General features: G+C 32.8%; 4 protein-coding genes across 4 annotated transcripts; 3 read left to right on the top strand and 1 right to left on the bottom strand.

The window, feature by feature from the left end:
• The first annotated feature begins 6,409 nt into the window (after window positions 1–6,409).
• On the top strand, window positions 6,410–8,477 carry EAF01_010831 (uncharacterized protein). The gene is made up of 2 exons (XM_038919088.1): window positions 6,410–7,038; window positions 7,091–8,477. The coding sequence occupies exons 1-2, from the start codon at window positions 6,561–6,563 to the stop codon at window positions 8,410–8,412; spliced, it is 1,800 nt and encodes a 599-aa protein (XP_038765371.1). The 5' UTR covers window positions 6,410–6,560; the 3' UTR covers window positions 8,413–8,477.
• A 179-nt stretch (window positions 8,478–8,656) lies between these two features.
• Window positions 8,657–9,859, top strand: EAF01_010832 (uncharacterized protein; the record flags this gene model as incomplete). The annotated part of the gene is made up of 2 exons (XM_038919089.1): window positions 8,657–9,412; window positions 9,473–9,859. 2 exons carry the CDS (start codon window positions 8,657–8,659, stop codon window positions 9,857–9,859), a joined length of 1,143 nt encoding a protein of 380 aa, XP_038765372.1.
• Window positions 9,860–10,945: 1,086 nt separating this feature from the next.
• Window positions 10,946–11,989, top strand: EAF01_010833 (uncharacterized protein; the record flags this gene model as incomplete). The annotated part of the gene is made up of 1 exon (XM_038919090.1): window positions 10,946–11,989. The coding sequence occupies one exon, from the start codon at window positions 10,946–10,948 to the stop codon at window positions 11,987–11,989; it is 1,044 nt and encodes a 347-aa protein (XP_038765373.1).
• Window positions 11,990–12,244: 255 nt separating this feature from the next.
• EAF01_010834 (uncharacterized protein) lies at window positions 12,245–14,131 on the bottom strand. The gene is made up of 5 exons (XM_038919091.1): window positions 13,787–14,131; window positions 13,481–13,729; window positions 13,307–13,426; window positions 12,897–13,243; window positions 12,245–12,840 (listed from the first exon to the last, which is right to left on the bottom strand). The coding sequence occupies exons 1-5, from the start codon at window positions 13,974–13,976 to the stop codon at window positions 12,589–12,591; spliced, it is 1,158 nt and encodes a 385-aa protein (XP_038765374.1). The 5' UTR covers window positions 13,977–14,131; the 3' UTR covers window positions 12,245–12,588.
• Between the last annotated feature and the right edge of the window lie 114 nt (window positions 14,132–14,245).

The raw sequence follows: 14,245 nt of genomic DNA on the forward strand, positions 1-14,245 counted from the left end.
TCGCTCGAGTTTTTATATAAAAAGATAAACCTTTCATTCTATATCGAAAAGTTATATAAAAAATATTATAAAGTATAATAACCTTTTGAATACTTAATTTTTTATCTTTATAAATAGCTTTAATAATAAGGAATATACAAGCTTCTTGATTATTCGAATTCATTATAGATTATTAATAAAACATATATTGAAAGAGATAGGTATAAATTAAAATGAAAGTGGGCCACTCAATAATATAAGCTACTCGATGATAAACCACGTTATAGAAAAGTATATATAAGAAATTGTTTATTAAAAAGTTCAACTATATATATTCTATTAATAAATTTCATTTCAATAAAATATGTTTTATATTCTATTAATTAATTATTTAATAAATTATTTTATTGATATTTAATAATGTTTTATTTATTTACAATTTTATTGAATTCAATTTCTATATTATTTGGATTATCCTTATATATAAAAAGGAATTAGTGGAATTAATCTTTATCTATATTATATTTCATTATAAATTGATTATATTAAGGTTTTTATTTTTATATAAAATGATTTGTAAATTAATAATCTGATTTCTTATATATATAATATTTTAATAATAATATATAAGGATTGTTTTGAAATTATATAAACTATAAATGAAAAAAACTATTTTAAAAAGAAAAAGAAAATTTCCCTTTATTTCAGGTTTTTTTAAAATCAGCCTTACCTTTAATATAATCTTTAATCTTTATATATACAATTAATTCAATATATTTTTATATCAAATAGATTATTAATAGTAAAAATCAATATAAAGACCTTTATATATCAGAATTAATTATAATAATATAGAATTATACTTAAAAACATTACGATAAGTATTTATAATCTAATCTTAAAGTATTAATTCTAATCAATATAAATTAATTAAATTATACTATAGATTCTGAAAATTTTCAAATAGAATTTCCAATTATTAAGGAAATATCTTTTTGAGATTGTTTTATATAATTTATAAAAATATTATATTATATTATTTAATAAGGTATTTTTATTATCTTTTTTTAGTTTCGAAATATACTTATATTAATATTAATATATTCTCAAAATTAAGATCTCTATTAGTAATCTTATTAAAATAGAATATTAAAGTATTGTTTTTAAATATTGTTAAAAAAGCATTGTTATATTAATCTGATCCGATATTAATATTCCTATAGAATTTATAAAACATTTGAAGCTTTTAATCAAGAAAATTATATTCTTTATCATTATATTTGTAATCTTTATTGATGTATATTTTCATTAAATTTGAAAGGAGATTATATATATATCTTATATATAATATATATGGTGTATCTTCTCTTGATATTATATAATCTAATATTATATGAAGTTCGAAATAAGATTGATTTTAATCTTATGAATATAATGTAAATATTTAGTTGAATAAATTTAAGATAGATGTTGATATATATATTGATTTTTTTAGTTCAATTATTTCATATATATTTAAGTAGTTCGATCTTAGATTTTTTACTTCTTTTTTAATCTCTTTTGTATATTCATTTAATACTTTTTTCGAAATAAATTCAATAAAAACTTTAATATAATTTAAATTACTTTTTAATTGTTGAACTTAGAAATTGTAAATAAGAAGTTGAATTTATAGAAGTTTAAATATTTTATAATGTGTAGCTTTAAAAATAGTTTTAATTCAATCTTTATATTACTTTTGAAATTTGTTTTATAATTATTATCTTTTATATTATTTGAATTGTAAATTAATAATCCATATAATGATATCGATATTTATTTGAGATTCTATGAGATTTGAATTGTTTGGGTTTAATTGTTTTCTTTAAAATGTAGGGTCTATTTTGTATGGAAGTGTTTTAGGGATTGGAAAAACTATATTAAATAGTAATATTCGATATTGTATTATATCGAATGTATTTCGTATAGTATATACAAGAGTATAATGGACATAAATAGAATCAATATAAATCAAACTATTCTAAAGAAATTATAATTATAATTAGGGATTTCTTTTTAATATATAATTTAAAAAGATTGTATAAAGAATGTAATATTTTAATCTTTCCATATAAATCGTATATAAACTTAATCTAATATAATTTTGTTTGTTTTTTTAAAAGATATCTTTTCTTATTAGATTTGATTTTATTATTCTATAATTGAGTTTAATTAATTATTGATTAGTATTAAGAAGATTTAATAACATGGTTTAATACCGAGTGCATCATATCATCAAATACACTACTTTTACCTCAATTTATACTTTTCAACTTTAACACACAATTTATTAATCATTTATTATACAATCAAACAGAAAAGAAGCTCAAATACTTTTAGCTATTAAAGCTATTCAAAAAGATAAGAAACTTAGTATTCGAAAGGTTACCAAATTATATAATATAACATATATAACACTTCTCTACAAAATGAATAATTTACCCCTTTGTATAGAAATTTGAATAAATAATTATAAAATGATTAATTTAAAAGAGAAAGTATTTATTCAGTATATAATTGATATGAATAATAAAGGATTCTCATCTAAATTAAATAATATAAAAGATATAATAAATTATATTCTTTAATTACAAAGAATAAAGAAGATTAAAAAGCTCTAGGTTTATCGATTCATAAAGCATTATATAAGATTAAAAACATGTTTTAATCATGTTTATAACTTTTAAAGAGCTCTTTATAAAGATTCTAAGCTTATTGAAAACTAATTTCGTATAATTTCGAATATACAGACGAAATATGGTATTCTCGATTGCGATTTCTACAACTTCAATGAAATCAGCTTTATGATAAGCATGATATACCCCGAAATGGTTATAACTAATGCTGAACGAAATAGTAGAAGAAAAACAATACAACCAAACAATCAAGAATAGGCGACAGTAATTATATATGATAATAATGAGGGGGATATTATACCTTCATTTTTAATAATTCAAGGATAGATACATCTTTCCAATTAATATACCGAAACCAATTTTCCTGTGAATTGGGCTATTAAACCTATATCTAATGAATAAATGAACAATAAGACAGAATTAAAATGGTTAAAACATTTCAATAAATATACAAGAAATCGAATTAAAAGCAAATATAAAATACTAATACTGGATAAATATGAGAGCCACAAATCAATACTATTCTAGAATTATTGTAAGGAGAATAATATTAAATATATATGTTTATTATTATATTCAAATCATTTAATTCAACCTCTTGATATTAAATGTTTTAATACCTTAAAATGAGAATATAGTATTCAAATTAAGAGGTTTATAAAAGCATATATTTATTATATCTCAAAGATCGAATTCTTTATAGCTTTTAAAACTATATATTAACAATCAATCACGAATTAGAATATGAGAATTAGATTTCAAAAAATAGGATTAATTTCATTTAATTTTGAAGTAATATTTTCTAAATTAGATATTCGAATCCATATATCTACTCCCCTTTCTTTTGATTTAAATCTTTAAATCTTTCAAACACCTTAGAATCCTATAGAAACTCTTTTTCAGTTAACATTAGTTAAATCTCGAATAATTTATTATCAATTAAGCTCTCTTATATTTATATTCGAAACTATATTAGCTCTAGTTAAAGGTATAAAGAGATTAACTCATAAAAATACACTTTTGAATACAAAGATTTATATACTTTGAAAAGCAAATAAAGTATTAAACAAATATCGACACACAAAAAAAACTTAATTATATTAAGGAGGAATATTTATTAGATAAAAGACTCTTGATATATTATCTTAATAAAAAATTAATATTTAAATTCAATATAACAAATATCAAAACAAGGGTAATTTTAATGGGAAAGTATCTTTTAATAAATACTATAATAAGTATGAAAAATCAGGTTATAATTTAAGAACTTGTTAAAATAATATAATAGATCCTAGATTATTAGATTCTTAATAGTTTCAATTAATTAATTCAATTGTTATTGAAAAATATAAATTAGAAAGTACAAATTGAGATAAAAGTGGTGTATTTGATGATATGGTGTACTCGGTGTTAAACTACGTTAAGATGTATATATATAATATATATGATTAAAAGAATTATTTATTTATATCTATTCTTTTTATATGAAGAGGAAATTGCTATATCTATATATATATACTACTCTTACTTATACACTTCATGCATATATAAGGTAAAGTGTGATATGTAATGTCACGTTGTTGGTCACGTGTTTCGACACTTTATAATATACTTAAAAAGCTATTGATTTATAATTTTCATATTTATTTAGCATTAATATTTAATATTTACCCTTTCTTTAATTTTTAGTATATTTATCGAAATATTTTAACTATTTTAAATCTATCTTATTATTCGTTTATTTATTAAATATAGATTTAATAGCTTAGTCCGTAAAAAGATCGGTTTTGGTATATTAATGAAAGAGATAAACCTATCCTTGAATTACTAGAAATGAGGGAATAGTTTTATCCTCTTTATTTCTATATATTATTATTGTAGCCTATTCTCAATTACCTAATTATACTAATTTACTTCTACCGTATCTTTTAATACTAATAACAATTATTATTATATATATAATTCTTATTATAAAGTCTATTTCATCAAAATTATAGAAATCTTTGTTCAAAATGCTGTATTTCACTTATATATTTGTAATTAATTGAAATCATTTTTTAAGAAGCTTAGGATTTTTATAAAAAGCTCTTTGAAAGTTATAAATATAATTAAAATATATTTTTAATTCTTTATATTGTTTCACAAATTAATATACTTAAAACTTTTTAATAGTTTTTCTTTCTTTTGATTTGAGAATATAATTTGTTATATTTTCTATTCTTTTAAATTTAAAAGGAAAACCTTTCAAATTTATATTAATAATATATAAAATAATTATTTATTCTTTTACTTTAATAAGTTTCAGATTTTGTAATTGAAATTCAATTACAGAAATTGTTTCATTTATTCTTTAAATAAATATTATATATATAATATTATATAGTTTAATAATTTTTCGAATCAAAAGTTTTTTGTTTTTTTCAATAGCTTCAATAGTTAAGAGTATTCTTCCTTTTTTATTATTCAATTGTATAATAAATAGTTGATAAATCGCATGTTGAAATTGAAGAATATAAATTAAGATAAAAGTAGTACACATATTAATATAGTGTATACACTAATAAACTACGTTAAGAAATTTTTGGAAAATTCTATTAGCGAATAAAGAAAGTGAATAGTTATATATAGACGAATTTTATATATAAAATGAAGTAGCTCATATAGTAATATAGTCTAAGTCTATATGCTAATGAATTACGTTAAGCTTTTAGTTAAAAAAGATTAGCATTTTTAACTTGGAGTATTTTTCTTATACAAAATAAATAATTTTTTCGAAAATTTTAAGAAATTCAATCTCAACTCTTTCTAAAGGCTGTTATAAAAATATTGAAAAATAAATTATCTTACTTTATTAATATTTTCGGTAATTTTGAATATTTCTATTATATAATTTTTAAATTTATTAACGTAGTTTATTAGTGAGTAGGTTATATCAGTGAATGAATCATTTGAAGATACATCAAAATTAGGCCTTTTTCAATATTCTTATTTTAATAACTAATTATCATTTTGAAAAAAGAAAAGAATTTTTAATAACAATAAAAAATTAACTTTTTATAAATTTAATTTTTTTTATAAATATTTCTATTATATTCTAAAAAAAGTAGGAATTATTATGATTTTCATTACAAAAAAGTTATTTTTATAATAACTATTGTAATAATTTGATTATTTAATAAATAACTAGATTTTTATAATATTTATATAATTAAATTTCAATATTTCCAAATTTCTTGAAATTATATTATTATATAAAGAAAATATACAATTACAAACAAACAAATTTTGTATATAAAATAAAGTGATTCATTTATTAATATAATTTGCTCACTGATGATCTACGTTATATAATATAATAAATAAACTAGAATATAAAAAGTTGAATATTCAAAGGTTTTAGTCAGAAAAGCGTTACTTGTGCGATAAGTAGGTTCCAGGACTCATGTAGGGTTTCAATGCTCAAAAATACGTAGATAATTAAGCAGTTTCAGCTCAAGTAATAAGGTGTTATGATGATAAATTCACAATCGAAATAGCTACCAAGCAGTTGTACCTGAGCAGGTCTCGGATGTGTCTACGATCAAAGTCGTCGCATTCTGGACTTTTATATTCAAACATTTTGGTGGGTCGAATTGCATTAAATCTTACCACACTGGGGTCACGGTCTCAGATCCTAGATTACTAATCAATTTTAGGATAGCTTTGTTCTTGACTCCTCTCACAAACTACCTAACATGACAAGAATTACGGCTTATGGAATGTCACCAAGAATGATGACTTACGCTTACTGCTCCTCAAATGTTGAGCTTATTCTTCGTTCAATTCCACCTTGAATAAGTTTGACAACGTTGCTAGATCGAAAGCTATATCGGCACAACAGATACAGGACATCTTAAATAAGTCACAATGGCGTTCCAGATGGCAACAGAATGGCATGCTGGAGAGAAGGAAATGCACAAAAGTCTACGAGTACCTCGGAACGAAAATCCCACCTCACCATACCTTTCACCATTCGCTGCGAACCTCTTGGCCCGATCACCATTACTCGCCCTTGGCACACTCGATTCTTCCAACAGACCATGGACTACATTATGGGGCGGAGAGGCCGGTTTTGCCTGGCCGGTCGCACAATCTGTCATTGCTGTAAAAGCTACGATTGACCTCCAATATGACCCAGTTTCTGAAATTCTGCTGGGGAAGATTGCAGATGGACAAGTCAAGCGAGCAGAATCACCAGGGAGAATGGTTGGTGGTCTTGCGATCGACCTCGAATCTAGGAGACGAGTCAAATTATATGGTCGGATGGCTGCAGGCGCATTGAAAGAGACTGCTGGAAATTCAGTGGCGGAAGCCTCGTTGGTCGTCAAGATAGAGCAAAGTCTAGGTGAGCTTATCATTGCCCTAGCAGCTATTGCCATATACTAACGAAATTGCAGGTAATTGTCCCAAGTATTTGAACAAAAAGCACATTACTCCTCGATTGCCAAACCCTACGCTCCTCTCCACGACATTACCTCTGCCTATAGAAGCAGTTGATTTGATAACACGATCTGACCTGTTCTTCATTTCTTCCTCGAATCATGATTCTGATATGGATACGAATCATAGAGGTGGACCACCGGGCTTCGTCCGATTTCTCTCTAACGATACTAATGGACTAATAATTGTATATCCCGAGTACTCTGGTAACCGTCTTTATCAAACACTCGGAAATCTCACGACTACACCTCAGGCAGGACTAGTATTTCCAGACTTCAACACTGGCGATGTCGTGTACCTGACTGGGAGAACCGAAATACTCGCTGGGGAGAAGGCTACTAATTTAATCACACATACCAATCTTGCAGTTAAGATATACGTGCAAGATGTTCGATATGTTACTGATGGATTAAGTTTTCGAGGCGAAGAAGGTGAACGTTCACCCTATAATCCATCCGTCCGGTTTCTAGCTTCCGAAGCCGCTGTCGGGGTCAAAGATGCGGGTAGTAGGATGCATGCTAAACTCATTGAGCGAATTTTTTTGTCGCCAACTATAGCAAGATTTCGATTCAAGATTTTGAGTGAAAATGAAATCAACCATTGGAAACCTGGCCAATACGTCGCTTTGGATTTCAAAGATGAACTTGATATTGGCTATAGCCACATGCGTGATGATGATCCAAAAAGTTTGAACGACGATTACATACGAACTTTCACAGTTTCTTCGTCAAAAGATCCCACAAATACATACGATACATTCGAGATTACAATTCGCAAAGTTGGAACAGTGACCGATTTCCTTTTTCGCCATAACATGAGATCAGAGTTGGAAGTACCACTCAATGGTTTTGGGGGGGAATTCTTCATTGACCAAGGCTCTGAAGGAAAAGTTTCTTTTGTTGCTGGAGGTGTAGGAATTACGCCACTTATCGCTCAAGTCTCCGAACTGGATTTATCACGATTACAACTCTATTGGACTGTTCGTTTAGCTGACCTAGGACTGGCTTTGGATACTTTCGAAAAATATCCCAATATTAGTTCCCATGCAACATTGTTCATTACAGGTGAAATGGGAGGCTGTGATGATATGAATGAATCAACTGCCGTCAGAAAATTACGAGAATCTGGCGCTACGTTAAAAGAAAGAAGAATCGAGAAGGGTGATCTTTCCGAAGATTTTGCTAGTCGATGGTATCTATGTACAGGAACTGGTCTGCGTAACACCTTGGTGGAGTGGCTTCAGGGCAAAGAACTGAGTTACGAAGATTTTAATTACTAAGATTGTGATATTACTTTATTCAATTCAAACAATTGTTCGCAAATGAACATACTTTCTCTTTGTGCTCTTTCCTTTTCTTTGTCTGTGGGATGACTGGGTACTAAAACGTACCAGTTAAATTCAAAGTTTACATAGCTCGCTACATTCCTTTGTAAATTGGAGTAGCTTTATTAAACTCATCAAGAATCTCAAACATAGAGCTTTTGAAAAGTTGCATTACTATCTCAAGACTCGAACCAACATAATGGCAGCCAACAACGTTCATTCCACTCCCATCCAACCTAAATACGTCCTTCGCAATCCTTTAGTAGTAGGCGAAAATACCAAGAGTATCCAACTAATCCGGATTAAAGACAATGAATCTTTTCTCGGTTTTCCCATCCCTGACAAAAAGGTCTCATCCGACAAAAATCCAGAATGGAAAATAAGTCTCGCCTCCGCCATCCTCCCTACAGCTGGCGTTCCGCTCTCTCGCATTTTGAACCACCCGAACATCGTTGGCCTCGTTGATATTATTCACACAGACTCCCTTGCAGGCTCCACAAAACGTGCTGGTATAATCGCCAATATAGCTGTCTACGAAGACATGAATCAAGGCTCACTTGACCTCCTTCTTCCAAACCCAGAAGACTACCCCAAGTTTACCGATGTGGCAGCTTGGCGTGCCCTTGCTACTCCAAATCCCAATCGCTTTTCCTTGCCGGAAAGTTTGTGCTGGCATGTTTTATCCAATATTAACAAGGCGCTTCTGTGGTTGCATACAGGTGTGAAGCAGACGGATACAAAAGATGATTGGCAAAAACATGATGATGATTGGCAACCTATTTTGATAAGAGATGTTAGTCCGAAACAGATCTGGTTTAAGAGAACAGGTGGTGGAGCAACATATGGACAGTGTAAGTTGGGCGGGTTTGGAAAGGCGGTTGTGACGGGGTTTCCGGGCGGGAACATGGCAAAGAGTGAGAAGAAAGAGGGATTGAGCTGGTTTTTCCAACCTCCAGTAAGTCCCATCTCTATCTTTGAAGATTTGATGAAAACGTCATTACTAATAATGATACAGGACCAATTAGCCGGAACCGAAACCTGGGGGTCAGCCTCAGAGATCTGGGCGCTAGGCGCAACAGTCTTCACGATGATGACGGGAATTCCCCCACCTCAGCAATTCGAATATCAATGGGCCATGTCGAGGATGAGCGATAAACCATATACGAGTGGACTGAAGAATCTGGTGGCGGGTATGCTCAAGACGAGAAGTAGCGAGAGACCTACGACGGCACAGTTGGTGGGGAGAATTGAACAGGGCTGGGAGGAATGGAGGGCCACGGATGATGCGATTGGGTATGTGGATTGGAAGGACAGGAGTAGAGGAAGGGAAGTTAATTTAAAGGGAGAGGTGGAAGAGAAGCCGAGATTGGGGTGGGGAATCATTGAAGCTGGAGGCATTTAGCTGTTGCTTGCTCTGCGTGCTCGATAACTTAGGAGTGGAGTTTCGGTTTATGTTTTGGCATCGGATCGTTAGTTGACTGTTTAATCATTTTCGATTCGTATTAATCTGGGAGTTGTTTATCATTAACGTACGTTCACTTTTTGAAGATCTTCACTTACTCCCTTTCTTGGTCTCTTGGAGAGTTGTGGAGAATGTCTCAACTATATTAGTGACTGCTTATACGAGCCCCCTATCTTAAGATACCATCGACCTTCAAATTATATCTCCTGTCAAGGTGACTATGTCATAATCCCCAAGCACTCGCTCTATGTCAAGATCATCAACCAAGCTTGGAAAAATAACTGGCACTCCCTTCATTCCCTCGAATCCATACTTTTCTTTGCCCTTCTACTGTAACATAGGTCCTTTCTTCCATCAAATAATACATGCGGGGAAGCGATTACCTGTTTCGCACCCCTCTTTGGGATACATATACATCGATCTTCGTTTTCGCAGCACTTTCCTCTCACAACTTTCAACCCAGACTTGCTGATGCTCCTTTGATCAAAATGAAAGTTAGAGGTCGATTCGCTAGGGAGCCAATGAAACGCATTACAGTCACTGTGCACTGCTACTAGCCACCTATCAAAATCACACCAAAATTCATTAAAACTTACAGAATATACTTCTAATTTTTCAATTATAAAACCAATAGTTTATATAAATAATTATATAATTAGATTAAAGATCAAATGAAATTATATATAATAAATGTAGTAAAATGGCTTTTTTAGGTGTGATTTTGATAAGTGGCTAATAGCAGTGCGTTAGTACTGTAGAATGAAGAACTAATAATATCGCATTTCGGTTTTGAAATCACCGGAATCAGGGTGAATGTTGAAGGGTCAGAAATTTGAAGCCGATTGGATAGTGTAGATATATTCACTACAGACAATACAGCAGGCGTTGCTGGTCGCTTAGTTTTGTGTACCCGTAACTCTTCTCACGACAATTTTGTATTTAATTGTAAATTTTCTGTTACAGATATCAATTCTTAACCACAAACCTTTTTCTCTACAGCTGATAGCGGAAGTACAGGAAGCCAACATGGACTACATACTTGCTGGTAATAAGTGTTTTGCAGATATGGATGATGAGACTGCGGAGTTAATCATTCAGCTTCAGCTCGATGACATTGAGTACTCATCTTCCAAGGGAAAAGGTCGCGCCGACGATGTATCCGACATCTCAGTTGCATTCAAGATGCAGAAGGAGGAATTGGAAAACACTGCATTGTTCTTGTCGGATCAACGCATGACGAGAAGTATTGCATTGGCCGTACAAAACGATGGTGCCGTTGTGACTGAAGCGGTATCACGCGATGACATTTTTGTAAGAGATCATTCGATGGCTTTACAATTGTATCAAGATCCTTCAAGACCGGCGACTGCACCAGAGATTCCTCCGCCTGCTACACCAAATACACAGATTTTGAACGAGGAGGTCTTGCAAAAACTTCAAATACTCTATGTCTCTGGCGACGACTCGAAGGACAATAAGGCAGCAGAGCCGAATGGAACAGAGTGTAGTTCGGTGATTGGGTCAAATGCAGAGTCTTCTACATGGGCGGCCTCTCGACCTGTACCTTCTAAGAGTACTTGCGTCATCTGTCGCGACGAGATCAGCTTCTGTGATGCAGCACGAGTTCCTGGTTCATGTCGCCACGAATATTGTCGCACTTGCCTTGAGCAGCTCTTTCGCTTATCAATCAGCGACGAATCACTCTTCCCACCCCGCTGCTGCAACGAACCAATCACTATCGCTAGCGTCCGTCTTTTCCTCACAAGTGATATCGTGCGCGCTTTTGAAGAGAAGAGTATCGAATTTGAAACACCAAACAGAACTTATTGCTGCTTACAGTCTTGCTCGGCTTTCATCCACCCGTCCAAAATCGTCAATAACATAGCTACGTGTGATGGCTGCGGCACACAAACCCACACCTTGTGTAAGCTGGAAGCTCACATTGGAGATTGCTCAAATGATACCGCGTTGCAGGAGGTTTTGGATCTTGCTAGAAACAGGGGTTGGCAAAGATGCTATTCATGCTGGGGTATGGTGGAGCTGGAAGTGGGATGTAACCACATGAAGTAAGTCTATTACAATACCTCATTTTCAACTCTCAAACATACGCTGATATTTCAAATCATAGATGCAGATGTGGAGCCACATTTTGTTACACCTGTGGATTGAAATGGAAGACCTGTAGATGTCCACAATGGCACGAAGACCAATTGATAGCTCGTGCTACGGAGATTGTCAACCGTAGACCTAGTCATCAACTACTCGAGCGTCCCTATCAAGCCATTGGGCAAGGATCTACGATTGAAGCTCAAATTGCGGTAGCTGCGGAGGGTCTTCGAGAGAATCATGCGTGTGAGCACAATCAATGGCGCAAGATACAAGGATCTCATCAGTGTGAGAGTTGCCATCATACACTGGGACAATTCATTTTTGCATGTCGTCAATGTGAACTAAGAGTCTGCGATAGATGCAGACTTAATAGGTTGTAGTAGGAACGGATATGTGGGAATTGTTCAATCGTGTGGGCATTCTTGAGCTCTATTCATGAAGCTGCTATTGCTGATATGTCAGTTTGTACTTTCTATCAAGAAGCACTCTTGTACATAACATTTTTATACCTTCAAATAAGAATTAAGTCATGGCCAAAGGTGGTTCTAGTGTCATCTCATTTATTCGTTGGAAGCTCCCCAGACAAGAACTGCTTTGACAGCCTTCCCACTCAAAACATCTGCTTTAGCCTTCTCCATATCTTCTGCGTCGTATCTCGTGATTAAATCCGTGAACGGAAACATTCCGTCTTTCCAGCCTTGAATAAGTCTTGGAAGGAATTCAGGTGGATAAGAATTTCCCATACAGCAGCCTACATATTTTCGCCCAGTATTGACCGCGCTAAACATGTTTATCGACACAGCAGCATCAAGCTATGTAGTCAATCAGACTTGCGGGTAAGGATTGAATAGAATCTAGCGACACATACCTCTCCGACTCCTACACTGCATACTGTTCCCAATTTTGATGTTGCTTCCAGTAAGTCTGCAACAACTTCCGGTTTACCAGTGGTATCGATCGAAGCATCGATCCCCTCGAAGTTTGTTATTCGTTTCAGTGTACTTTGCAAGCCTCTTTCTTTGGTTGGCTTGATGACATGTGTTGCTCCATAATGTTTAGCCAATTTTAGACGCTCGTCCAGCATATCAACTGCGATGATTTGTCTAGGCTTTCTTTCTAGAAGGTTGAGCGCCATGATAGCTGCTAATCCAACAGCACCTGCTCCAACAACGCAAACGATGTCCTCTGAGGATGGTTTGAGAACGTTGAGCATTGCTATGTTCTCTTTTTAGTATTGTTTATTTTGGGGAAAAGGTTAGGTGAATTAAAGAAACTTACCACCAGCACCTGCCATGATACCACAACCTAGTGGTGCGAGAGACGAAAGATCCAAATCACTTCCAGGCCCTCCAACTCTAACACAACATCTGGCATTGGCCACCGAAAAGTTAGAGAAGCCTGTTGGGAATTAATTCGGTTTGCCAGACTGACCCAACTTTGATTAATACTTACAACTCTGGCCGAAAAAGTGACTTGTGATTTCCGTCCCGCCTCCTTCCTCTTCAGAGGGGATTTCATAAGCTTTACTCCCATCCTCCCCTCTGCCTATACCGAAATTATCAAGCTCCCAATCACCGCAGAAGCTCGTCTGCTTTCTCATACAATACTTGCATTCTCCACAACTCGTGTAACTGAGAATGACATAATCTCCGACCTCAACATTGGTGACTTTCAATCCCACCTTGGAGATTATTCCAGCTCCTATGATACACGTCAGTCAATCATGTGATAGCAAACTTATGGTTACATATTACTGACCTTCATGACCCAAAATAGCTGGAAACATGCCATCAATATCATGTTGACTAAAAGTGATATCGGTAAGACAAATTCCCGTCGCTACAATCTGGACCAGTACCTCTGTATCACGAATATCGTCGTTAACTTGCACATCGCGATAAACAAACTCACCGCCCGGACTATTGACAACAAGCGCTTTCGTTCTCATGGTAGCTTATGTCTCTACACCGCGGGGGTAGTGGATTTCAACAGAGGATTTGTGTATCAAGTGGTGGAAAAGAGTTGGATATCACTTATCAGTGCGTTTGGCGATTTTTTATCATGTTCTGTCCATCTTCTGCAGCTGGCCACAAAGGGTGGTGGAATGGCCCACATTTGGTGTTAACTTCTTTAGGGGTCGTGGTACTCCACACGCCTGAGAAGAAGCGTGATACACTGTGTTCCACTCTATTTGACCTGTACCGGTTCCCGACGGCA

Source organism: Botrytis porri (assembly GCF_014898465.1).
Source record: "Botrytis porri strain MUCL 3234 chromosome Unknown BPOR_018, whole genome shotgun sequence".
Lineage (NCBI taxonomy): Eukaryota > Fungi > Ascomycota > Leotiomycetes > Helotiales > Sclerotiniaceae > Botrytis > Botrytis porri.

Coding starts and splice junctions, on each gene's coding strand:
- EAF01_010834 (XM_038919091.1), bottom strand. CDS start 13,976: ATGAGAACGAAAGCGCTTGTTGTCAATAGTCCGGGCGGTGAGTTTGTT. Junction 13,730..13,786: donor AGCTATTTTGGGTCATGAAG/GTCAGTAATATG, acceptor CGTGTATCATAG/GAGCTGGAATAATCTCCAAG. Junction 12,841..12,896: donor GCAGTGTAGGAGTCGGAGAG/GTATGTGTCGCT, acceptor TTGACTACATAG/CTTGATGCTGCTGTGTCGAT.
- EAF01_010831 (XM_038919088.1), top strand. CDS start 6,561: ATGGCGTTCCAGATGGCAACAGAATGGCATGCTGGAGAGAAGGAAATG. Junction 7,039..7,090: donor CAAGATAGAGCAAAGTCTAG/GTGAGCTTATCA, acceptor ACGAAATTGCAG/GTAATTGTCCCAAGTATTTG.